General features: G+C 34.8%; 1 protein-coding gene across 1 annotated transcript in view; it reads left to right on the top strand.

Moving 5' to 3' along the window:
- AKAP9 (A-kinase anchoring protein 9) overlaps nucleotides 1–24,493 on the top strand; it is a 170,053-nt gene that overhangs the window by 83,776 nt on the left and 61,784 nt on the right. Inside the window, exons 13-18 of the mRNA XM_042780806.1 lie at nucleotides 6,774–7,127; nucleotides 8,427–8,651; nucleotides 9,759–9,899; nucleotides 10,384–10,487; nucleotides 13,098–13,303; nucleotides 17,951–18,183. Of these exons, the coding sequence (XP_042636740.1) occupies nucleotides 6,774–7,127; nucleotides 8,427–8,651; nucleotides 9,759–9,899; nucleotides 10,384–10,487; nucleotides 13,098–13,303; nucleotides 17,951–18,183 (1,263 nt within the window). The remainder of the gene's footprint in view (nucleotides 1–6,773; nucleotides 7,128–8,426; nucleotides 8,652–9,758; nucleotides 9,900–10,383; nucleotides 10,488–13,097; nucleotides 13,304–17,950; nucleotides 18,184–24,493) is intronic.

Below are 24,493 nucleotides of genomic sequence, written 5' to 3'. Positions count from 1 at the left end.
AAAATAAAATTAAAAAAACAAAAACCAAAAAAAAAGACCATGAATTCAATTTCTTTAATAGATTTAGCTTTATTTAATTTGTCTATTTTCTAGTGAGCTTTGCTAGACTGTGTCATTCAGAGATTGGTCCATTTCATCTAAGCTGTTGAATTTAAGTACGTAGTTTGTAATACTCCTTTTATCATTTAATGTCTGTATAGTATTTTCCCCACTTTCTCACTTTTTTCTTAGTCTGGCTGGAGGTTTATAATTTATTGATATTTTCTTTTTTTAATTAACTTTTTATTGTGATTTGGGTGAAAGTTTACAGAGTAAATTGGATTTCCATTCAACAGTGCATATACATTTTGTTTCATGGCATTGATTGCAATCCTCACAATGTAACAGCACTCTTCCACTTTCTGCCTGTGGTTACTACTTCCCTTTGTCCTTCCCCTTTGTCCTTCTTTCCTATCCATTCCTGCCTTCTAATCTTTATCCATTGGCAAATACTACCCTTTTGATCCCTTAGATGTGATTACTTTATGGAGTGTGTACCTCCCTGGTGTTACTGTTCACCTCATAGGCCTGTCTGTTGTTTGACTGAAAGTTGAGCGATGGGAGTGATTTCAGTTTCAGGCCCGAAGGGTGACTGAGGGCCATAGTCTTAGGGATTTTAACAGTCTCGAAGACCAATAAGCTTGGCCTTTTTTTGTTATTTTGAAACTTGCTCCACGTTTTCTCCCATTCTATCCAGGATCTCCTATTGTGATTCCTCTCAGACTGGTTGGAGTGGTAGCTGGACACCATTCTAGTTCTTCTGGTCTCAGGTTTGTGGAGGTTGAGGTTCCCATGGCCCATTAGTCCCTTGGACTAATTGTTTCCATGTGTCTTTGATTTTCTTCACCTTTGGTTGCTTCAGATAAGGAAAGACCAATAGTTGTACTTTAGATGGCTGCTCACTAGCTTTTAAAACTCCAGTTGCTACTCACCAAAGTAGGATGTAGAACAATGTGTTTGTGGACTATGTTATGCCAATTGACCTTTATGTCCTCCATGACTGTGGTCCTGAGTTTGTAGGCCCAGCAACCCACTCCCTCAGGGTATTTCTTTGTGACTAAGAAGTTTTCATAACTTTTCTCCTTGTTAGCTCTACTATATATCTGGATATTTTTATAGCACACACAAATACATATATAGAAATATTGTCTGCCAAACTTATATATGGTCACGAGTGTAGTCCTTTTCAGCTGCCCATACCTGATCATCTTTCCTGTCTACCTGTGTTTTCACTCATAGATTACTGTTTGTTATTACTGATAATGCAGGATTGTATATGTAATAGTGTTTACCTTTGTTGTCTATAACTCTTGTGCACTTCTCTGTATCTTCCTTTTCCTTAGTGATATTGTGTTGATCACCCACTATTGTATATTGCCTTTCCTTCACCCAGATTAATACTTGTCTCTTACCTGTTTAGTAATTTTCCCTCCCCTGCCCTCCCTGGTAACCATCAAAGAATGTTTCTTTTTCATGTGTAAACCTTGCCTTGACTTTTAACAATAGTGGACTAATACAGTATTTGTCCTTCTGTGATTGACTTATTTCACTCAGCATAATATCCTCCAAGTTCATCCAAGTTATGAAGTGTTTCATAGATTCCTCATTATTCTTTAATGTTGCATTGTATTCCATTATGTGTATATACCATAGTTTGGTTATCCATTCATCTATTGATGGGCACTTAGGTTGTTTCCATCTTTTTGCTATTGTGAATAGTACTATGATGAACATTGGTGTGCATATATCTCTTTGCTTTCCAGCTCTCAATTCTTTAGGTTATCTGCCTAGTAGTGGGATTGCTGGATCAAATGGTATTTCTATTTCCAACTTTTTAAAGAAGTGCTATTCAGTTTTCCCCTTGTTAGCTCTACTATGTACCTGGACACTTTTGTAGCACACACAAATACATATGTAGAAATATTGTTGCACCATTTCACAGTTCCACCAGCAGTGTATGAGAGTTCTCATCTCTCTACACCCTTGCCAGCATTTGTTATTTTATAACTTGTTGAACTTTGCCTTTATTGCTGGGGTGAGATGATACTCATTATTGTTTTTCTATTGGCTATTGATCATGAGCATTTCTTCATGTGTTTGTTGACCACCTGAATATCTTCCTTGATGAAGTATCTGTTCATGTCCTCTGTCCATTTCTTTTCTTTTTAATTTTATTGTGATTTGGGTACAAATCGACAGAGCATATTTGTTTTACATTGAACAGTTCGTGCATATTTGATTTCATGCTGCCATTACCATCCCTGACCATAACAAATTCTCCTCTCCTCCTGTCCCTGTGACTACCCCCTCCCTGTTTCCTTCTTAACTCTGCATTACTGTCTGTCCAGTTTTCCTTCTATGTGAATGCTGCCCCTCTGATGTCTCATGGCTGATTGCTCTCAGGGGTGCATCTCCCTAGAGTAGGTGAGTGCATCACCCTGGGAATGGTGTTCTGCAACTGTTGGGCTGAGAGCCAATCTATGGGAGTGAGTTCATTTCTAGGCCCGAAGGCTAACCCAGGGCCATAGTTTTGGGGGTTCTACCAGACTCTATCCGACCAGTAATTCTGGTGATTGTTGTGTTTTTTAAAATTTTGTTCCACATTTTTTCTCCCGCTCTATTCAGGATCTCCAGTTTTAATCCCTTTCCAAGTAGTTGGCATTGTTGGCCGGGCACCATCTAGTTCTTCTTGTCTTGGGGTCATGAAGGCTGAGGTCCTCGTGGTCCATCTTATCCTGGGACAGATTGTTTCCAAATGCCTCTGCACTCTTCTTTGATTCAGAATAGTTGCATCTTAGATGGCCACTCAAAAGCTTTTAAGACCTGAGTGGCTACTCACCAAAGTAGGATGGATGTAAAACAAGATTTTTATGTACTATATTGTGCCGGTTGAGCATGATGCCCCCGAGACTACAGTCCTGAGTCAGCAGGCCCAGTGATCTCTCTCTCTCGAAGTGTTTGGTTGTCTCTGAGAAGTTACTTCAACTCTGCCTTCTATTGCTTCTGTAATGTATGTGGCTAATTTTGTAGCACAAGTGCATGTGGAAGATTATTGAGCCAAATCTGTCCTTGGTCTAGGGTATATTCCTGTTCGCCTACTCCCACCTGATCTTCTTAACCTGTCTGTGCATTTACCCGCAGCCTGGTGTTTGGTGTTAGTGGAAATGCAGTGTTGTGCATGTGCTAGTATTTGTCTCTGTTGTCTGTATCTTATGTGCACGTTTAGTATCCTTCCCTTCCCCTATGTCATCATGCTGGTCACAGACTCTTTCCATACCATTTCTTAACTGAATTGTTTGTCTTTTTGATGTTGCTGTGTTAAAGTTTTCTATAAATTTGAAAGATAGGTCCGTCAGATAGGTCATGGCCAAATATTTTTTTCCAAATCTGTAAGTTCTTTTTACACTTTTGGAGAAATCTTTTGATGCACATAAGGATTTAATTTTTAGAAAGTCCCAGTAATCTAGTTTATCTTCTACTGTTTGCATTTTTGGTTATGTGTGATAGTATATTTATGCTATACATTGGAGTACTTAATTTCCCCCATTTTTTCTTTGATGATCTTTATAGTTTTAGGTTTTATGGTTAGGTCTTTGATTCATCTTGAGTTAGTTTTTGTATATGGTGTGAGGTATGGATCTTTTTCATTTTTCTGCAAATGAATATCTAGTTTGCTACTACCATTTGTTAAAGAGATTATCTTTTCCCCATTTAATGGATTCTAGCCCTTTGTCGAAGATCAGCTGTCCATCAGTGGATGGGTCTATTTCTGGATTCCCAGTTCCGTTCCATTGGTCTATATGTCTTTTGTTGTATTAGTACTGGGATGTTCTAACAACTGTGGCTGAAATATGAGTTCTCCTACTGTATTATTTTTCAATAGTACTTGCTTATCTGAGATTTCTTTCCTTTCCATATAAACTTAGTGATTGGTTTTTCATCTCCAAAATGTTGATGGAATCTGGATTGGAATTGTATTGTATCTATGGATTGATTTGGGTAATATTGACATTTTTACATTGTTCAACCTTTCTGTCTGTGAGCATGGATTTATTGATATTTTCAAGGATATTAATTGAAATGTATTTATTTGTGGTAGATAACATACTTTGTATTATTTCATTTCATTTAAATTTATTGCCTAAAATATGGTGTATGTGGGGGAATGTTCCATGCATACTTGAAAAGAATGTATATTCTATTACTCAAATTTCCAATTTCCCTGTAGTATTATTTCCCTCTATCTTGAAAAACGTCGTGTATCATATTTCTTTTAGAGTAGTTCTATTGACAAGAAATTTGACATAGAATGAATTGTGTATCATCTAATTGTGAATTTGAAGACTTTGAATGTTGTGTTGTGCAGACTCTGAGTTTCATTATAATCCTGTGGAGAAAGTGATTTTTTAATTTTTTTTTAATTGTACAGGGAATCAACCTGTTTAGGTTCAGACTACAAATCCTTTTTCACCTTTCCTATACAAATCACTTCTCTAAATTTTTATTCACTTCTGCCTATTTGCAGAGTTCTCAGATAGTTAGTTGCTTTTTTGAATTTTGTTCAGAGTTTTTAGTTGTATTTAGCGGGAGAAAAAGGCTGTAGTGTGCTTATTACTTCATGCTGCCAGGTATCATAGGTCACTGTTTGTGTTGTCCCACAACTTAGATGCAGTTGTTGCTTTATACCGTCAGTATCTAGATTTATCCACATATTGACCAAAACAAGTTTTCTGATACTCTAATCCTTTTTGTATTTTAAGCTTTTCTTCTAGAATCATTTTTTTCTGCTTTTCCCAGGACATCCTTTAGACGTTCTCTTTACTGATGATCTATTGGGAATAGACTGTTTTTATTTGTCTTTATTTAATAAAATGTTGCTTTTGTTCATGAAAGATAGTTTTGTTGAAAATCTGGGTAGACAAATCATTTTTATATCATTACTTTGAAGATAACATTCCACTGCTTTCTGGCTTCTCTTATTTCTACTTGACAAGGTGTACTTGCCAGATTAACCATTGTTCTCTTATAGGTAATACATCTTTCTTCTTTGGAAGCATTTTAAGATCACTTTTGCAATTTTGATGTTCATTTTATTACTCCTTCTTATGATTCATTGGTCTTCTTGAATCTTAGTATTTCCTCAATTCTATAAAATTTTCAGCCTTCATCTCATGAAATAATTCCTTTCTATTGTTTTCTATTATATCCTCCTGGACTCTGATTAGGTATTGGTTGAACATTGTCACTCTCATTTATTAAATGGGGTAATAAATAATAGTACCTGCCTGGTAGGTTATAGTGTGGATTAAATGAAATAATACAAGGACTCAATAAATTACTGCTGCTGCTTTTATTATTGTTTTTGTTATCATTGGTATTTTTATTGAAGCAGGACCCCATTCCTCAGCTGGAAGACATAGCATTTAGAAGGAAGGGGGTTAGCAAGAACTAGGTGGGAATCAGGATCCCAGATAGGCTGATGAGGTTCAAAACAGGAAATTAAAATAAAAGCCTAATTATATGGCCTGGACCAACATATAAAACAGAGAAAGCTGAAGGTCAGTAGGCACAAAGGTGTCTAATCCCAGGTGTGTTTTACACTAGGTTTATGGCTGCCAGGCTTTCTCCACTGCAAATTATCTGTGGAGATGGGACTTGAAATAAAGTTGTGGTATACTTAGTTCACAAAGACCTAGTACTTGCCAAAGCCAAGGCTGCTAGTTAGAGACTTTGGGTCCCTGTGCTGCATGGAACTAAAATAAGCAAGGATTCAGTATTGTAGTGGTAGTGGAAAGTCAAATTGGGTTAGATTGAAATGTATAATAATACTTATAGTTCATAAAAACCAATGTTCCACTTCATGGAATTTAACATAAGGAAATAATGAATGGGCACAATGATATACTTAAAAATTTAATCACGTGGTGTTTCAAATAATATAAGAATAAAATCAGTCTAAATTTCCAACAATAGAGAATTGATTGATTCAATTTATAAGACATTTTTATAGTATGAAGCTTTGACCTTGGTTAAAATTATGTGGAAATGTATTCCTTGAGTGGAAAACATATTTACTCTATAGGGTTAGATGAGTCAGACCGGACTTGACGGCAACAAATTTGTACAGTTAAGTTGTAAAAAAATTCCAAACTCACTGCCGTTGAGTCAGATCCAACTCATAGCAACCCCTTCTTGGGTTTCTGAGGTGGTATCACTATGGCAGTAGGTTGCTCAGTCTTCCTTCTGAGGAGTGGCTGGTTGGTTTGAACTGCCAGTCTTCTGGTTTGCAGTCAGATGCCTTAGGCACTACGCCATCAGAACTCCTAAGCTGTAAAAGCAGATGAAAATGTTAGTCATATTTTGTAGCACAAAACCTCATGTCTGTATCTATTCATATTTATATCTATTTATTAGAAGAGGAGGATTTGGGAGAATATTTACTAAAGTATTAATAGTGATTGTTCTCATACAAGAGCAATCTAATGCCTTCTTCATTTCTGTACTGAACGTTTATTGCTTTTGTAGTAAGAAAAAATATTATATCTTAATTTTAAAATGCAGGCAATAAAATAAATAGTTTGACATTAGATTATAAATAGAGACTGTCACTACATCACTTTATCATAGACTTTTTCTGGTTTTTTTTTTCTAATTCAGATAATTTTAGTGGTAACTTGTTCTTTTAAATTCCTGCTGCTATTTTAAATCTAATCCTTTTTTACTTATTTCTTTAGGTCATTGTGTCAATGAGTATAGCATTTGCTCAACAGACTGAACTGTCTAGAATGTCTGGGGAAAAAGAAGATACCACACCGTCAAAACAGCCTCATGTTCTCTGTCAGCAAGAAGGACAAAATTTTTTAAATGAAATAAAATTATCACAAGATCAAATTGATTTTCAGACTTTTGAGAAAACAAACATATTTAAAGAAGAATTTAAACCACTTAGTAAAGAGTTAGAAGACGGAAAGCAAGTTCCATTATCAAATAATAGTAATCTTGATGAAATCCTGCAATCAAAGGACCATGAACTGACTATTTCAGAAGAAATATTCTCCAAAGATAAAACATTTATATTTGGAGAATCTGTGAGTATACCTTTCATGAATATAAAATACTTATAAAAAGTTGTGGCTTCCTTCATTATAAAAATATTAGCAATAAGAGTCAGATCCGACTCTTTGGCAGTGAGTTTGGGTTTTTTTTTGTTTGTTTGTTTTGTTTGTGTAATGCTGCTTAATAGAGAAGGAGAAAAATATCAAGTTAAATCTTGACTCACGGTTCACTTTGATGTACTTTATTAATCATAAGGTATATGAATATGTGATTTAATTTTACCATTAAAATTTAAGTCATTATGCATTGTGCATAGTAAAACTTCATTTTAATTTATGCTTACATTAATTTTGTTTCAACCAATTCAAGATTAATTATACTACAATTTGGCAGTATCTATAAGTAAAAGATTTGCTAGATTAAATGTGCAAGAAAATAGTTTAAATCATTTTACTGTCTTTGTACCAATTTCCTTATTCTTTAATGGAGGATCTGTTCTGTGTCTATACTTAAAATTTATTGTTGCTTTTAACAGACATAATAAACCTTACTTTTAAAGTTACCTAAATTCAAATTTTTATTATCATGTTTGATAGGTTATGGCTTGTTCATCAGCATATTCAAATAAAATTGTCAGTATTTTTTTTATGAAATTAAAAATAGGTGAAGTATACATGAAAACTGTCTTTATCAGAATCTGTTTAAGGCAAAATGAGTCATGTAAGTCGTACCTCTTCATGAATTGAAAGTGTTCCTTGAAACCCATTAAGGAGTTGACTTCTTGTGAGTGTAAGAAATTAGAATCAGAAATTTTTATTTCCGAATAAAATTTATTGAGAATTGCTTTTTGTCAAGCAGTTCTCTTTAATACTGAAAGGTTTGGTGCTGTCTATAGCATCACTATGAGTGAGAATCAACTCAACAGCAGTGGGTAATAATAACTACATAATATAAATGAACTGGAAAAATTTTACATGTTTTATAAATTTAATTTTAAAATATAAATATTTTATCCATATTATTTCTCCACCATGAAGTGTCAAGAGGAATCTTTTTTTTGTCTTCATTAGAATTAAATCACATCTAAATTAACAATGCTGAAAAAATAGCTATTGGAAAATAACATGTATAATGGTAATTAACTTCATGTTGATGTGGAACTATAATTAAGAAAATAACTTAAAAATTACCTGTGTTTTAGTTTAATAATGGACATGAAAAATCAGGGACTATGTGGAGTTAGTAGTAGAACTGCTTTCATATTTATTTTAAATTACTAGTGCTGGTAGATTTTCTCAAAATGTGTTATGGTTGATTTTTATTTATTATAGATCCATGATGAGATTTTGGTGTCAAACATGGATGCTTCTAGACAGCTAATGTTAAATGAAGAACAGTTGGAAGATATGAGGCAGGAGCTTGTAAGGCAGTACCAAGAACATCAACAAGCAACAGAGCTGTTAAGGCAGGCACACATGCACCAAATGGAGAGACAGCGAGAAGACCAGGAACAACTACAAGAAGAGATTAAGAGACTTAATAGGCAATTAGCCCAGGTATGGGGCTAGTAGTTCCACCTTCCCCTACTTAAAGTGGAAGTATTCTTTATTTAGCTTTAAAAACAAAATGTCAAAATTATTATGCCAAGATCTGAATAAGCAACAAATATTTAATATCAGGAACAGACTCCAGCAGTACAACAGCCTTAGGTCTTGTTAGGGACACCTAACTCAACCTTGGGGTGCGTTCTCTTCTTATCATTCTACTTAGCTGCCTTTTCAATCACTGGAGAAGGGGCTGCAGGGTGGCTGTTTGATTTGTTTTTTAATCATTCTGTTGACCATACATGGCAAAAACACTTGACAAGTTTGGAAATACTTCATGCTGAGGTGTTCCAGTATGCAGTTGATGCCATTCATTTTTCTCATTGATTTATAGTGTTGTGAGTCTACCAGTAAACCAAGGTTAACCTTTCTCTGTCTTTAATCTATCTTTTTAATCAGGGATGGAAATCTTGTGAAGGAGTATGTTTCTGGAAATATCTCCAGGGAAACATCTCTTCTTAATTTTAAACATGCAAATTTATATAACGTTCTTACTCCTTTTCTGAACTAAATTTAAATCTTTGGTATTTGGAAGCTGGATTCTTGATAGTTATCATATGCATTGTACTCACAAAATCATTACAGAAAAGCAAGAAATATTTATGTGAAAGTTCTTTAAAAAACAAATTTATTGAATATAATTTTGAAAACTGAAGCTAAAAGAGAGAGCTCTTAAAATATATTCTTTCAAATATATTTTAATAGGAAAATTGAGACTTGAGCATAAAATATTCACACAGTATAATTTTTTGGAAAATATAATTTTGCTTTTCCTCATTGCATTTTGTGAATTCAAATTTCTGAAATTTCAATGCAAAATTGGCATATAATGGGAATACTAAATGAGCTGCACAAATTTCTGAATATTTAGTTGTAATTTTCTTTTTTAAGTTTCAAATTTTGCATTGAATTTTACATATGCTTTTAACCCCTTATTATGGGACATGGATCATAGATAGAATCAGGACCTTTTAGTCCCAAGGGGTTAAAAGATCTAGTATTTCTGCTTTTTTCCTCTGTCGCAAACAATATTCTCTCATGACCTTTTTTCTTATTTAGAGATCCTCAATAGATAATGAAAACCTGGTTTCAGAGAGAGAGAGGGTGCTTTTAGAGGAGCTGGAAGCCCTAAAGCAGCTGTCTTTAGCTGGAAGAGAGAAGCTGTGTTGTGAGCTGCGCAACAGCAGTACGCAAACACAGGTAGTATGGACTTTGGCACACCTAGGAGCAATGGATCAACAATGCAGTACTATTTGTTTGTCTTTGTTGGTGGTGTGAGATGTATTTTTTGTAGATACTGAGCTTAACATGTTTGTGATTGCTTACATGTAAGGTAGGTGGAGGCAAAATACCTTATTACATTCTGTGAAGGTATTTCAAATATAACATTGCTATGGCAGCAGCAGTTGTTCCACTAAGGAGCAATGTAACAAACTTTATTGTAGCACTATAGCATGCAATAGGTTGAGTCCAGTCAGTTTTTTTATTTGTATGCTAGAATGTTTTATCTTTTATTGATAATGCTGATCTCTTATTTAGTTAAATATTATTTCAGGCATTACCTAGATTGTGCACAAAGGTTTCTGTTTTACCTCAGTAAAAATATAGAGGATGACATGCTGTTTCCAGGATGACAGGTTTCCTTTCTGTCTTGTCCTCTCTACCTTTACACGTACTTAAACAGAATGGGAATGAGAACCACGGGGAAGTTGAAGAACAGACCTTTAAAGAAAAGGAATTGGACAGAAAACCGGAAGATGTGCCTCCTGATATTCTGTCCAATGAAAGGTATACAGAATGTGTACTTTTTCGGCACAAAGTGAATTAAAATGGTTGTTTTGATGTATTAAACTGTGTGTGCTTATTGTTATCTTGTGCATTTGTACTTCATCTTCAAAATCTTTACTATTTGTTTATGAAACATGCCCATCTATGTGTAATATGTAAAGGGTGATCAGTTTTTAATGATTAAAATAGACAAACAAATTTTAAAAGATCTTTTGAATATAAAATAATTTTTGATTGCATATATTGATCATATACTTAAAACAGTAAGTAATAAGGCATCACTTTGATGTTGAACCTTTCTTAATCTTACTGTTCTCCTATCCTAAGAAACATAATTATACTTCTGAGATTATTCCTTCACTGCATGGACATCCATTCAGTATAACCTACCCCCTAGTTTGTTTATGCTAAGGAAAAAGTTACTATAAATGTGAATTTTCCACATTTAACATTTGTCATACATTTACTGCATAGCAGAGGAGAACTTTTAATCCAGTGTTTTTTTAGAGGAAAAATATTCATCATCTGATAGCAGAGCTTTTCCTTTCTTTGATTTTATAGGGTTAATAAAAAATATAAAATAGTAAATGAGAATAGTTATCCCATATTAATATAAGCACAGTATTTTAAAATTTGTTTTGTTCAAATGAAAATAATTTTTTTAATTTTAAAATAAAACTAATTTTCTACTAACTTAATTTCCTCCTTTTCCAATTTCTGTGATTGTCCACCCTCTTGTGTCCTCCTAAACTCCTTCCTCAGCTTGCATGGAGGAATTTGGCCCCTAAGATTTTGGCTTCCCCATTGGATCATCAGTATGGAACACAGTCAGTATGGAACTCAAACAAGAAAGACAGTGTATGAAAATTAGAGTTGCCATGGCAACATAAAATAAACATGCTGTTTATTTTATATTATTTATCTCTAATTGGTATGTTTTAAAAGTTATATAGTATTTAAGTTTTAGGAGTTTTCCTAGTGAATGTTGACAAAATAAGTATTTGTGGGTTTTTTTTTTTTTTTTTTTTTTACTGTTATATTCATGTTAATCATTTCTTATAAGTAGAAATATTTTCAAATTGCCTAGACCTGGGGTTTGGGGCTAGAACCAAACTTAAGAAAACATTAAGGAAATAAAACCCTAAATTTATTTCCTAACTCAGTTACTTAGAGTTTTATTTTTAATATCCTTGCTTATGAAACCAGATAATTTGATCTAGGTACAAAAATAGAACTGTGTCTTTCACTTGGCAAATACTAAAGGAAAGCCTCTCCATTTATTACTGTCTTAAAATAGGTATGTCATGAACCTTTGAAAATTGATACCCTTTAACCTGATTATTGGTGATCTCTGACAATGTGAAGTTGAGACAGAAACTACTCTGCGACAGAGGACCATTACCATGGAAGTCTTATTTTGTCTACGTGAATTAAATATAAAGTTTACCACTGTAGTTAGTTAGTGTCTTTATTTAATTGTGCTATTTGGAAGAGAGAGCTGTATAGTTACTCAGAGGATTAATCTTCTGAATCATCATTTGTAGAAGTGTATTTCTTGACATGGAAAGATTTCATGTTAAGTGAAAAAGAAAGCTTACAAAAGATTTTGTCTAGGATAATCTCATTTTTGTTTTAATATGTATACATTATTAAAGAGACTGGTTTTGGGGGTAAGTCTAGGATAAGATTAAAATGCTGATTATCTCTGGGTGCTGAGATTTTTAGAGGCTGGTTAGCAGTGTTTTCTGATTTTTAAAAAATGAGAATAACAACTTATATTTTGAAAAGAGAGACCCACAATAATTCCATTAGATGAGAGAGACTTTCTACTAACTGAAATGAACATGATGTATGTAACTTGAGAAACTTCTGTTACTGGAACAGATGTAATAGAAAACAGTCCGTGATATTCCCGCTGGTGTGTGAAGATAGTAAATTCCACTGTAGACCCTTTTTAAAACAGAGTTCTATTGGTCTATTACTTTTTGTTACTTAGACATCTAGATCATTCCCATTAAGTTGTAGAAATACTATCACACTTTTTTTGTGGTGGAATTTTTAAACTATACTTTAAAATGTGTTGCTTGCCATAAAAGATTAAAAGTAAAAATATATGTATATGTACATATGTACATATATATTATCATCAATAATATATGATATATAATTATGATACATAATTATAGTAAATGGTAATATAATTAATACTCATGAAAAGTATTACTAGTTTAATAACTTAATTTGCTTGTGTGCCACCATACTTCTTAAATTCATATTTTGCTTTTCCTTAACATTTTATTCTAGTCTAGAAATTCTACTGGCTTAAATTATCTGACGTCTTTCCGTTCAGTAAAATGATACATGTTTTTTAAAAAATCTTATAGTTCACTGACCAAATTTTTTCAGAAGAAAACAAATCCTTTTACAATATAATTATTCAAAAAAACAAAAAAACCCTTCATTGTAGGTACTCTTGCCTATTATTTTAGTAGAGCATCATATATTTTTATTTTTCAAAGTAGATATCCTGTAGTATATTTTTTGTGGGGCAAAAGCAAAGCGTTTACTAAAAAAGGTTAAAACACCTAATAACTGTGTCTCTCTGTACAGGTATGCACTACAGAAAGCTAATAACAGACTTCTAAAGATCCTCTTAGAAGTTGTAAAGACAACAGCAGCTGTTGAAGAAACAATTGGTCGCCATGTTCTTGGCATTCTCGATAGATCTAGTAAAGGACAGTCATCTGCCTGCCTGATTTGGAGGTCAGAGGCAGAAGCACCTATCAAGTCATGTGTCCATGAGGAACACACAGGAGGTATTAGTTTTATATGCTGTTGAAAGTGTCATCATTATTTTCACCAGATCTTGCTGAATTCAAGGCACTTCTCTATGTGTAGAAAATAAAAGAGAGCATATTAAAGTATTTTACCACAAAAGAACCTCCAAACACAAAAATACATTGGAGGCACTCTTCTCAAATCACCATTAATTAAGTAGCCTTGACAAGTGGGTTGTCATCATACATACATACTTATCATCATACATACTTTGGTTACTAATATGCATATATAAACCAGAAGGCTGATTCATTTCTCTACCAATAAAAGAAAAATTTCACATGACCACTCATGACTGTTATCAGTATCTATAAGGCAGTATCCTGAAACCATCCTATAAATAAGGAAAGTTTAGAAATTGAGAGTTTTTAAGAATGAAACATCAGTTTCACATACCTGTTGGTGTGGTTAGAAGACAGTCTTTCTAAGAACCCCAGCGTTTGATCTTACCTTTGGATTGTCCTCTGCTAGGTCCCTTTCTTCCTTTGGAAAAGTTATTTGAAATAGGACAGAATGTTTGTGGATCTAGAGTTTAGCTCCTAACATGATGTAACCACCTTCCTTCCTCCAGCCTTATAGCTGAACCCTTATTTTGTTGTCGCATTGCTAAGCTCCAGGCACTTTGTCTTTTCACTAATTTTGCTTGCTAGAGAGAGAATCAGGAAACCAAAAGGCAGAAACGTTTTTGTTGGATGGAGAAAGATAGGCTATGAACTCTTGAGTCAGAGGATCAGGCCTATAGTTCACTCCACTCCACAGCCAGACACTTCTTTCAGTTAGGAGACCCTCTAAAATGCCAATAATTTATCATTTTTTGAGAGCATTCTGTTAACAACAGACGTTAAGTTAAGCATTCAGTGTGGGCAAATGAGAAGAAGTTATGCCACTTACAGAAGATCTGCTCATTTACAAGTTGGCCAGTAGCATGTTTCTAAGTGCAGAGAAAATCTTGATTTGGAATTTTAAGTAAAATTGACTTAAAGACACCTCAGTTGAGTTTGAAGACAAGTTTAAAAATTGATTTTTAGTAAAATAAGAACTGAAGTAATGCTGTGTTTACCTTTTGAAACTTGGTAGAAGTATTTTTCTCAGATCAGCTTTTTTCTTGATTAACCTCTTACTCAAGGGCTATTTTATTGCTTCATATAATCTTGATGTATTGAGAAGAATAAGGTCATATTTTCTTGTTCTCAGTGTGGAAGGTGTTTATCAAATTATGCTTTTTGAAAAAAAAAAAAGATTATTGCATAAACTTGTTTCACATAACTACCTAAGCAGGGATTTTGTTCTTCTGGTCATACTTAGTTTAGGTTGACTCCCATATTCTCAAGCTACTGGGAGAAAATATTAAATGCTTCTCTTAGACATGTCTCAAAAGAGGTTACTGAAGTATTTGGTAACCCAGCCTAAAACAGAAAACTCACTTCTAGTGTTCCCATAGTTACAGAAAGAAATAGATTGGTAACTTACATACAGAGGTTTATGGTTATGTACATTTTCTCTGAGGTGACCTAGAAGGACGCCTGATCCATTAGCCTACATTCTGAAATAGTTAAATCTAACTCTTCCAATATGGATGAAAGATTTTTGTATACTATTTTAAGATGTCAAGTAATAGTATTTCAGCTGTAACTAATGTTCTAAGTTCAATTCTGCAAACACTTACTGACAAGTTGCTCTGTGTTCTCTGATTTACATAGCGATTCATAGTCTTGTGAGGGGACACTAAGAATCTTATTTAAGGCAAGATAGTCTTAGCATTTATTATTTTATTTTAAATCACTTTATGTATTTGAATCAGCTAATAGGCTTTTAAAATCTTAGCCTTTCAAATATTTTAACTGTTGACTGATTCTGAAAGGATAATACTAAGATTCAAGAAGAAAAATTAAGTTCACAGTTAAGAAATATACTATATACAACATTATAGCAGAAATAAGAATTTTGCTAGTATTAGTATCATTGATTTAATTACTCTTTTGGTGGCCAGCAACAATGTGCTAGTCTTATTGATAAAACTAGGATAACCCCTAGTGTCATTAGGAAAACTTATCAGGTCCATTTTGCGTTTTGAAGGATATATTGAAGTCATAGAATTTATAATACAAAAGCCTTCAGTTTTCTTATAAACCTAGAAGAAAATATTGACTTTAAACCATTAACACTGTGTTCCCTATGGAAGGGTTTTTTTTCTGATAGTCCTTAATATTTTTAAGAACCATTATTGTAGAAACTAAAACGCACTCCAAAAATTCTTCTTTGATGTCTTATTTAGTATGAGAGAAAAAAAATTAAATTTTAATCTGATTGTGAAACAACTTTTCAGTTTTTAATATATAGCTTTGTGTTGTAACACTTGGTATCTATTTTTAGGCTTCAAGTCTGAACTTGTAGATTTTAAACATGTATGAACTTGTTGCCTCTCTAAAAAAACAAATAATTGATTTACTAATGTTTGTTTCCTCATGACAGTAATCTGCTTTATGGAACTGAAGGGAATTTTTGAGTCCTGTGAAATCACTCAAATCTGTGTGCATTTTAGACTCAGTTCATAAGATGAGTTCCCTAAGATCTGTTGGAAGAAAATTTTTTCCAGGCCTGCACTGTGATCGTTCAGTGTTAGAATGGCACCTTTCCTGTGGAAGACCAGGGGCTGAATCTCATTTATCGCAGTTTCCTTCTGGAGCAATGTGATGTTACAGAGAGAATGCTGGGTTAGTCCTTTGGAGGCCATAGTTCTTGTTCTGGCTCCCCATGACCTTGGGCAAATCTCTCCCAGGGCTTCAGTTCAGTTTTCTCATCTGTCAGGTATGGGGGTCAGACCAGAGTCAGTGATTTTCAGTTGGAGTCCTGGGAATTGTTAGAGAACCATATTGCCTGTCATGCTTTAACCTGAGTAGCATGTGATTATCCTGGAATGAAGTCATGAATATAATTAATGAAGTAAATTATTTTAAAATTTGAGATCATTCACAGCTTAGCTCCAGCCTACCTCCCAGCTCCTTCTTTTATGTGTCTCCCCTACCATATCCCTGTTTCTCCACCTACTTCCCACTCCAGAAAGCCTTGGGTTCCCAGCACATCAGACTATTTTCTGTACCCATAAGAAAGAAAATGTGACTAGAATGTGTTTAGTTCCTCAGGTAGAAATACTATGTGATTCAGGTATTTTTAAGCACCCACTAAAAAGCTATTAGTATTTCTTGCTTCCATAGCTTTCTCAAACGTATCATTAATTTTCTAGACCACATCAATTTGATTTAGTAACTTTGCAACATACTTTGGACTGTACTCTGTGTTTCTGAATCACTCTGAATTCTAAGGTCATTTTGAATTTAGAAATATTTAGAAAATATTAATCCCTGTTAGGAAATATTTAGAAAGTATTAATCCCTATTATCAGAGCATTCAGTTTTGAACACTTGGGATAATATAAGTAAATATTTTTTAACTTTGGAAATAAAAATAAGAATTGAAAGTTTTATTAACTGTTACATTAAGAATCGGGCTTATGTAATAGCAAACATTTAAAGTAATTTCCTGTGATACAGTTTTGGATTCTTCAACCAATGATTTATACAGAGGAGATGTTTAATGAATATTGAACTGTTCTGAATTCAGACCTTGTATCTGAAGCTGCATCTCATACATGAGATTGAGACAATTCCACGTGGCACTGGCTACTTTAGCAAAATAAATTTTAATAAATGGCTCTTATTCTCCTGGGTAACTATGACAAACTGAATGTTTATTCTAAGTACTTTGAAAATTAAAGTTTCATCTTTTTTAGATTATTAGCTTCGAACAGTTGGTGACAGCTAATATGTATTAAATACAGTAATGAATATGCTATTCCTTTTCAGGTGATTTCATTGTTAGATTATAACATGCAACCTTGGTTGAATTGTATTTTATGGCAGTGGTGAATAACATGCTTTTGTTTCAGTAACCTCAGTTTTCTTTACATGAGAATTAAGACTAGATCAACCCATAGTTAATTTAGAACTGCTTATCAGTCTTACCTCTTCCCAGTATACCTCTTTAAAAACTAGCAAACTGTAAAATGATCTCACTCCTCTTTACTGTCTACCCAGAGCAGGTGATGCAGCTTGGTGTAGTGCTTGCAAATCAGAGGGTCTGCTGCAGACAAATCCAGGCCTTTCTTCCACCCTCCCTTGTATTCTCTGTACAGTGTTTCCCTTTTCGTGCAGTTGTTTTATATATTTATTTTCTCGTTACACTATAACGTCCTTGAGATGAGAAACAATTATCTTGTCACTTATGTGTCCCCATTAGGTAGCAAATCCTACATGATGGGCAGTTACTAAGTATCTGTTGAAGGTTGTCATGGAAGAAAAAATACTAAACGACTGAAACATTAATTTCTGTAAAGGTCTATTGGTAAAGCATTATCCTTCTCATTCTTACCTGCTCAGTTATTGAGTAGCTTTATGTTCTGTATTTCACATATTTTATCATGAATCATAATCCACTTTGTTTCATTGCAGTGTTGTTTTATAAAACCTTATAGTTTTAATGATTTTATGTTTTAGTTTGATTTTATTTTGTGACTTTTTAAAACTATATTAATTAGAATTTATGCCTTTACAACAATGTTATTTTAGTTACAGATGAATCCATAACCTCTTATTCTGGAAGCGATATGCCAAGAAATGACAATAGCATGTGGTCAAAAGTAACTGAGGAAGGAACAGAGTTGTCACAGCGGCTTGTGAGGAGTGGTTTAACTGGAACAGAAATAGATCCTGAAAATGAAGAACTTATGCTGAATGTTAGTTCTCGGCTACAAGCGGCAGTTGAAAAACTTTTAGAAGCCATAAGTGAAACTAGTACTCAGGTAACCTCCTGATATTTCTTGGATATACTGAATTTGAAGTTGGTTTTCTTTTAAGCAGTAGAATGATGAAAAATCTTTTTTCTCTATTTGTCCCCTTTAATAATTGGTTTCTTTGGGACAACCAACACTGATACCGTTCATCTTCTCAGGTAGTAAGAGTTAATGTACACTGAGGGGCTATCCTAGTTCTAAAATTGAGTGTTGTTTTAATTTTTTGATTTTCTAGACTCTCACATGTTACTTTTAATACCCAAAGAGATCACAATTGCACCATGATATGAAATAATACATTAATATAAAAAAATATAAAATACAAAACATATCTAAAGCAAACCATATTCTCTAATATGTCATAACACACACAGTGCTATTACAGTTTAATACAAATAAAACTTATAATTCCTTTGCATTATTTTTATAAACTTTCCACAAATATGAATAGATTACTTCACTTCACAATCCCTTGAGTAGAAATTAGAATGTGAACAGTTTCTACTTTAAAGTGCTATTTTTTATAAAACCTTAAAAATATTTATAACAAATTGCAATTTCCTGTTTCTATAAAATTTTATACTGTGTATCATAATTGTCTCTTAAATTGCTATATTCAGAATTTTAAAATGCAGTAAATTCACTTACTTACTTAAAAATGTTTAACCTAGAACAGCTGTAGAATCATAACTGTCATGTTAATCAAATGAATCCTGGTCATCAGCTACAAGGTCATTAGCATTAGCATTATTTTGGTATCTTTATTCAGAGTTCCCAAAGCCCAGGTATTCCACAGTGTGGAAAAGCAAAAGTTGAGTAGTTCAAAGGGTGCCTTTGATCTCTTATTTCTGTTATCTGCCTTTTACTGATGCTACTTCTTTTCTATAAGAATTCATTTAGTATGGTATGCTTCTGCAAGAATAATGACTTGTTAGCAAATTTGAAACATATTGTTATATATTTGGTAGTTTAATACCATATTCATTTAAGTCAGGTTAATAGGCCATTTCTTGAGTCATCTCTTGGCTAGTGACACTTGAAATAATTTGTTACACACTGTGGTGGTTACATTTGTGTGTCAGCTTGACTGGGTTTGGTTAAGTGGCTGGGCAGCTGAATGTAGTTATTCCCCATGGTGAGATTAGTAATTAACTCCGTGGTGGAATCTATTGCAACAGCTGAGTAGCTGCTTTGGCTATGTGGTTTGCTTCCCATATATAAGAAGCAGCTTTGGGAATGGTCTCTAGCTTATGGCACACTTGCACCCTTCATGTAGCTGTGTTGTTGTTCAGCAGCCTGCCATGCTCTGCCAACCTTGGGACTTACAATGGACTTGAATTAATGGCCTGCCATGTGGTTTGGTAACGTTGAGACTGTGCTGTTTTGTTTGTTGACCTTGGCTTGTTAGCCTCAGCAGCCAGTCGCTGCCTGAGTGAAGAGATGCCTCTAGTTTTAGTGGGCCGGGAGCAAGAGACAGAGCTAAAGCCCAAGGTCAAGGGGCTTTCACCCAGCCCCTAGAGCCTGGCACTTCAAACTTGGACTTAAAGCCTCCAAACTAAGAGAATAAACTCCTGTTTGTTAAGGCCATCCCATTTGTGGTATATTTCCTGTGATAGCAGTACTAGGTAACCAGAACAAACACGTACTACTTGGTTAACTTATTACCAATCTACTATTCTTTTTTTTCCTCTTTGTAACTTGATATTGGGATTTAATGAGGAAGACATTATCAAAATAACATATTTCCTGTGAAATAATTGCCATCCAAAGAAAAGTCTTCAGACAAAATACTTAACCACAGTTTTACCCAGGTTCATTCTTTGTTTGGGGACAGTTTAAATCCTCTTTCATGATATAGTATGAACTGTAAGAGCAATACCAAACCAAAAAAAACCAAACCCACTGCCACGTAGTCGGATCTGACTCATAGCAACCCCTCGTTGGGTTTCCGAGGAGTATCACCATGGAAGTAGATTGCCCAACCTTCCTTCCGAGGAGTGGCTGGTGGGTATGAACAGCCAGCCTTCTGGTTAGCAGTCAAGTGCCTTAGGCACTACGCCACCAGATCTCCTGTAGAGCAATAGAATCCTGAAATTACCACACAGTGCAACTAATTAGCCAGGGAAATGCCCTACACTATTATTATGCTTCTGCATTATATCTTTATAGACTGGCCAAACTAAAGTATTAGTACACAGTTAAATAGGGCTCAGAAATTTTTCCATACATACATTCTTAAGTTGTAATATGATTTATAGTTTATTTAACAGAAGCAGTTGCAGTCCTTGGGCAATTCTTATTTTCTAAAACTTTCTTTCACTGCAGGTATAAAATGATTGAAAACCTTTTGCTTTAGTAGCTCAAAATTTTTCTTAAGCATCATAAAGAACCAGAAGTGTAGTATTCAAAAAAATTCTTTCTGTGTTTGCCAATAGCAAAAGGATGACTGTCTTAGTCACCCAGTCCTACTGTGACAGAAATACAAGTAAGTGACTTTAAAGAACAGAAATTTATTTTCTTACAGTTCAAGAAGCTAAAAAAAGAAACACACTGCCATAAAAAAAGAAACACACGACTCATAGTGACCCCTCCTTGGGATGAGTAGGGTGCAACTTGATGGCACATAACGACAACAACAACAACAACAACATCCGTACAGAAGTAGATTGCCCAACCTTCCTTCCGAGGAGTGGCTGGTGGGTTTGAACCGCCAGCCTTGTGGTTATCAGTCTAATGCCTTAGGCACTATGCCACTAGAGTTCCTATTCAAGAGGCTAGAAGTCCAAATTCAGATTTGGGCTCCAGGAAGAGGTCCTTCCTAGTCTATTTCTGCTTCTAGTATCTGCCATCAGTCCTCGGCTTTCCTGGCCTTGTGATACATCTGTTTCCATTATCCCCCTGTGTTCCTCTTCCCTCAGTGTGTTCATCTCTGTTGGTTTTTTATACCTTAGAAGTGATTAGGTTTAGGGTCCACCCTATAGTGGTATTGCCTCATTAATGTACAAAAGATACATGTTTCCAAACAGGGTCATGTTTACAGGTACAGGAGGTAGGATTTCAACAGGTATTTTGGGGGGACACAGTTCAGTCCATAACATTGATCTTAAGCTCATATGACTGTGGGTGTCCCATCTTTAACTAAAACAATGAGTTATTTTTATTGCCAGCAGCCTTACGTGCTCATAAGGAAATGCCACCATAAAAAAATCAGCTTCATTTGTGCCATTAATTTAACAACATATTAAATTATACTCTTGGATCAAAAAATTTTATTTCAGTCTCAGGGTCAGTAGGTATTTAAACTCGAGCATTGAAATATGTAATATTTTGAATTCTGTAGCTACTATAAGGAAATTCACATTTTCCAGGAAGATTTACCACTTGTTAAAGTCTTTGCTTTTCTAGTTAAGCATTTTAGAAGGCTTAATCTTAAGCCACATTTCTATTATGCTGCCCACTGAGTTACCTGAGCCAATTTAGGCATTTTCAGTTGTTTCTTTTCAGCACTGTTAAAGCTAAATGCATATTGTCATTATTATCCCTTTGAATCTGTGGAAGTTATATAGTATGGATGATTCTATCTTAAATTGCTACATGATCCTGCCTCTTTTTAAAAATATTTTTTGCATCTTTCAGCCATATTTGTAATTTGTACTTTCTTATGTGTCATGAAAACTACTAATGTTTTTCTTCTCTAGATAATATTAAATACTTTTGACTTGGATCTTGGCCAGGTTAATAACTATTGCTAACTACTTGATGTCATTCTAAATTATGACAGACTAATTACTGCAATGTAGTATTTATCTCCTGACATACACTATGGGAAATAGTGAATAAATCACAAGTTACCAGTGATGGGACTTGTTCCTACAGGCTACCAAAGAAACTTCCCTGTAATTCATTACTGCTACCGACAGACAAGTGTGTGGGATGTACGTAACACTCCGTTTCCCAAGCTAAGACCTTAGCTCATTGTAACTACTTGCTTATGTGACCAGGTAGTGAGGTATAGTAGAATCCTGACCATGGGTGGCATTTTCTGGATTGTTTTCAATTTGTTAAATACTAAGGCAACTACAAACCCTGTGTTATTGAGCTTTAGCTGAATTGTTTTAGCTTAAATATCACAGAACATGCCAGAAAAGCTTTGCCTAGAGGAGTGTTTTCAAAGTATGCTCCCTGAACCAGCAACATCAGCATCACTGGGGGACTTGCTAGAGATGTAAATTCTCAGGTCTCACATCAGACTTAGGGAATAGATAACTGGGGATGGGGCCCAGCACACTGTATTTTAACAAGCTCTTTACATATTCTGATGTACCCTGAAGTTTGAGAACCACTGATCTAGAGATGTTTTCATTTGTCAGGATTAATTTTGAAGTATTCTACTAATATGTACTATGTAAAAGGTTGAGTTTGTTGTTGAAACTAGGTATACAAATGAGGTGTTTCTTAGATGAGTTATAATTTTAAGGCAACAGAAAGGAGCATTCTAAACCTTTCTTTTAAACTAAATTTAGCTTAGTTACTAATCTTATATAATGAGATTGCCATTAATAATTAAAATTTCTTTGACCCTGATGAATATATTTAACAGACTGAATGGAGCAAGGGCAGAAGCATAGACATCCATTGGAACAGTCCCTTGCCAAAGCTTACAGGTTAGTAGGTGGTAGATTTAGAACTTGAATCCAAGCTTTCTAGCTTTAGATCATGCTCTTAGCAACTACTTTTTCTGCCCCGTCAGAAAGAAAAGAGTGAGCAGCTGTGTCAATTATTGCTAACAAGTCTTTTGAGATACAGACTAAGAATGGATTTTGAAATCTGGAGGTAATCAGTGACCTCTTAAGAGCATTTTCAGTGAAGTAGTGGAAATGAAAGCCTGATATGAGAATGAGGAAAGGAGTTAAGACTTAAAACATATGTAGAAGGTAAGTCACTAGCTCAGCAGAAAAATTATGGCAGATTTGAAATTTGAAGCTTGTGTAAACCAGCATGATGTATTTGGAGAAGTTTTACATCATCAGTATCCAGTGTGGAACGTGGGAAGCAGGTAGAAGCTGAGTATAGGGTATAGAGAGAGACAGGCAGTGGTCACATGTGGAAGTCCCTTGTGGGCTAAGTGAAGGATTTGTAACTGTATTCTGAGAGGTGTGGGAATCCTAATATTGCTAGCAGGAAACTAATAATAGCAGTTTTGTGTTTTAGATAAATTGCTTAGGCAGCAGTGTGATGGGTGGATAGGGATGGGCAAGAGGGTGGCAAAGAAAGATGCTGAATGTAGAGAGAAAGGAGACAGTTAGAACCTTCTAAGTAAGAGGTAATTGAAGATCTTAGGGGAAAAACCATTGGAAAGCTGTTTATTGTTGTTGTTAGGTGCTGTCAAGCCGTCTCTGACTCATAGCTACCCTGTGCACAGCAGAACAAAACACTGCCTGATCCCGTGCCAGCTGCGTGATCCCTAATATACTTGAGCCCATCGTCGCAGCCACTGTGTCAGTCCATCTCGTTGAGGGCCTTCTCCTCTTTCGTCAACCCTCCCCCTTACGAAGTATGACATCCTTCTCCAGGGAATGATCCATTCTGATAATATGACTAAAGTAGGTGAGATGAAGTCTGGCCATTCTCGCTTCCAAGGAGCATTTCGGCTACAATTCTTCCAGGACAGTTTTGTTAGTTCTTTTAGCAGTCCGTGGTACTTTTTAGCATTCTTCACCAGCACCACAACTCAAAAGCATCAATTCTTCGGCCTCTTTATTAGTTGTCTAGCTCTCACACGCATATGAGGTGACTGAAATACCATGGCTTGTGTCAGGCGTACCTTAGTCCTCAAGGACATCTTTGCTTTTCAGCACTTGAAAGAGATCCTTTGCAGCTGATCTGCCCAGTGCTATACGTCGTCTGATGTCCTGACTGCTGCTTCCATTGGCATCAGTTGTAGAACCAAGCAATATGAAGTCTTTGACAACTTCAGTCTTTTCTCCATTTATCGTGATGCTTCATATAGACCCAGTTGTGAGGATTTTTGTTTTCTTTGTATTGAGATGTAAACCATACTGCAGACTGTGTTTTTTAGTCTTCATCAGTAAGTGGTTCAAGTCATCCTCACTTTCAGCAAGCAAAGTTGTATTGTCAGTGTATCGCAGATTGTTAATGATTCTTCCTCCAACGTTGATGCTACTACGTTCTTCTCCTTATAGTCCAGCTTCTCAGATTATTTGCTCAGCATATAGATTGAATAAGTATGGTGAAAGGATACAACCCTGATGCACTCCCTTCTTGATTTTAAACTATGTGGTGTTCCCTTGTTCTGTTC

The sequence above is a fragment of the Orycteropus afer genome, unplaced genomic scaffold (genome assembly GCF_000298275.1).
Source record: "Orycteropus afer afer isolate SDZICR_OR568_19922 unplaced genomic scaffold, OryAfe1.0 scaffold00063, whole genome shotgun sequence".
NCBI classification, from domain to species: domain Eukaryota; kingdom Metazoa; phylum Chordata; class Mammalia; order Tubulidentata; family Orycteropodidae; genus Orycteropus; species Orycteropus afer.
Note: the sequence above shows the minus strand (reverse complement) of the source record. Positions and strands in the feature narration are given on the sequence as shown.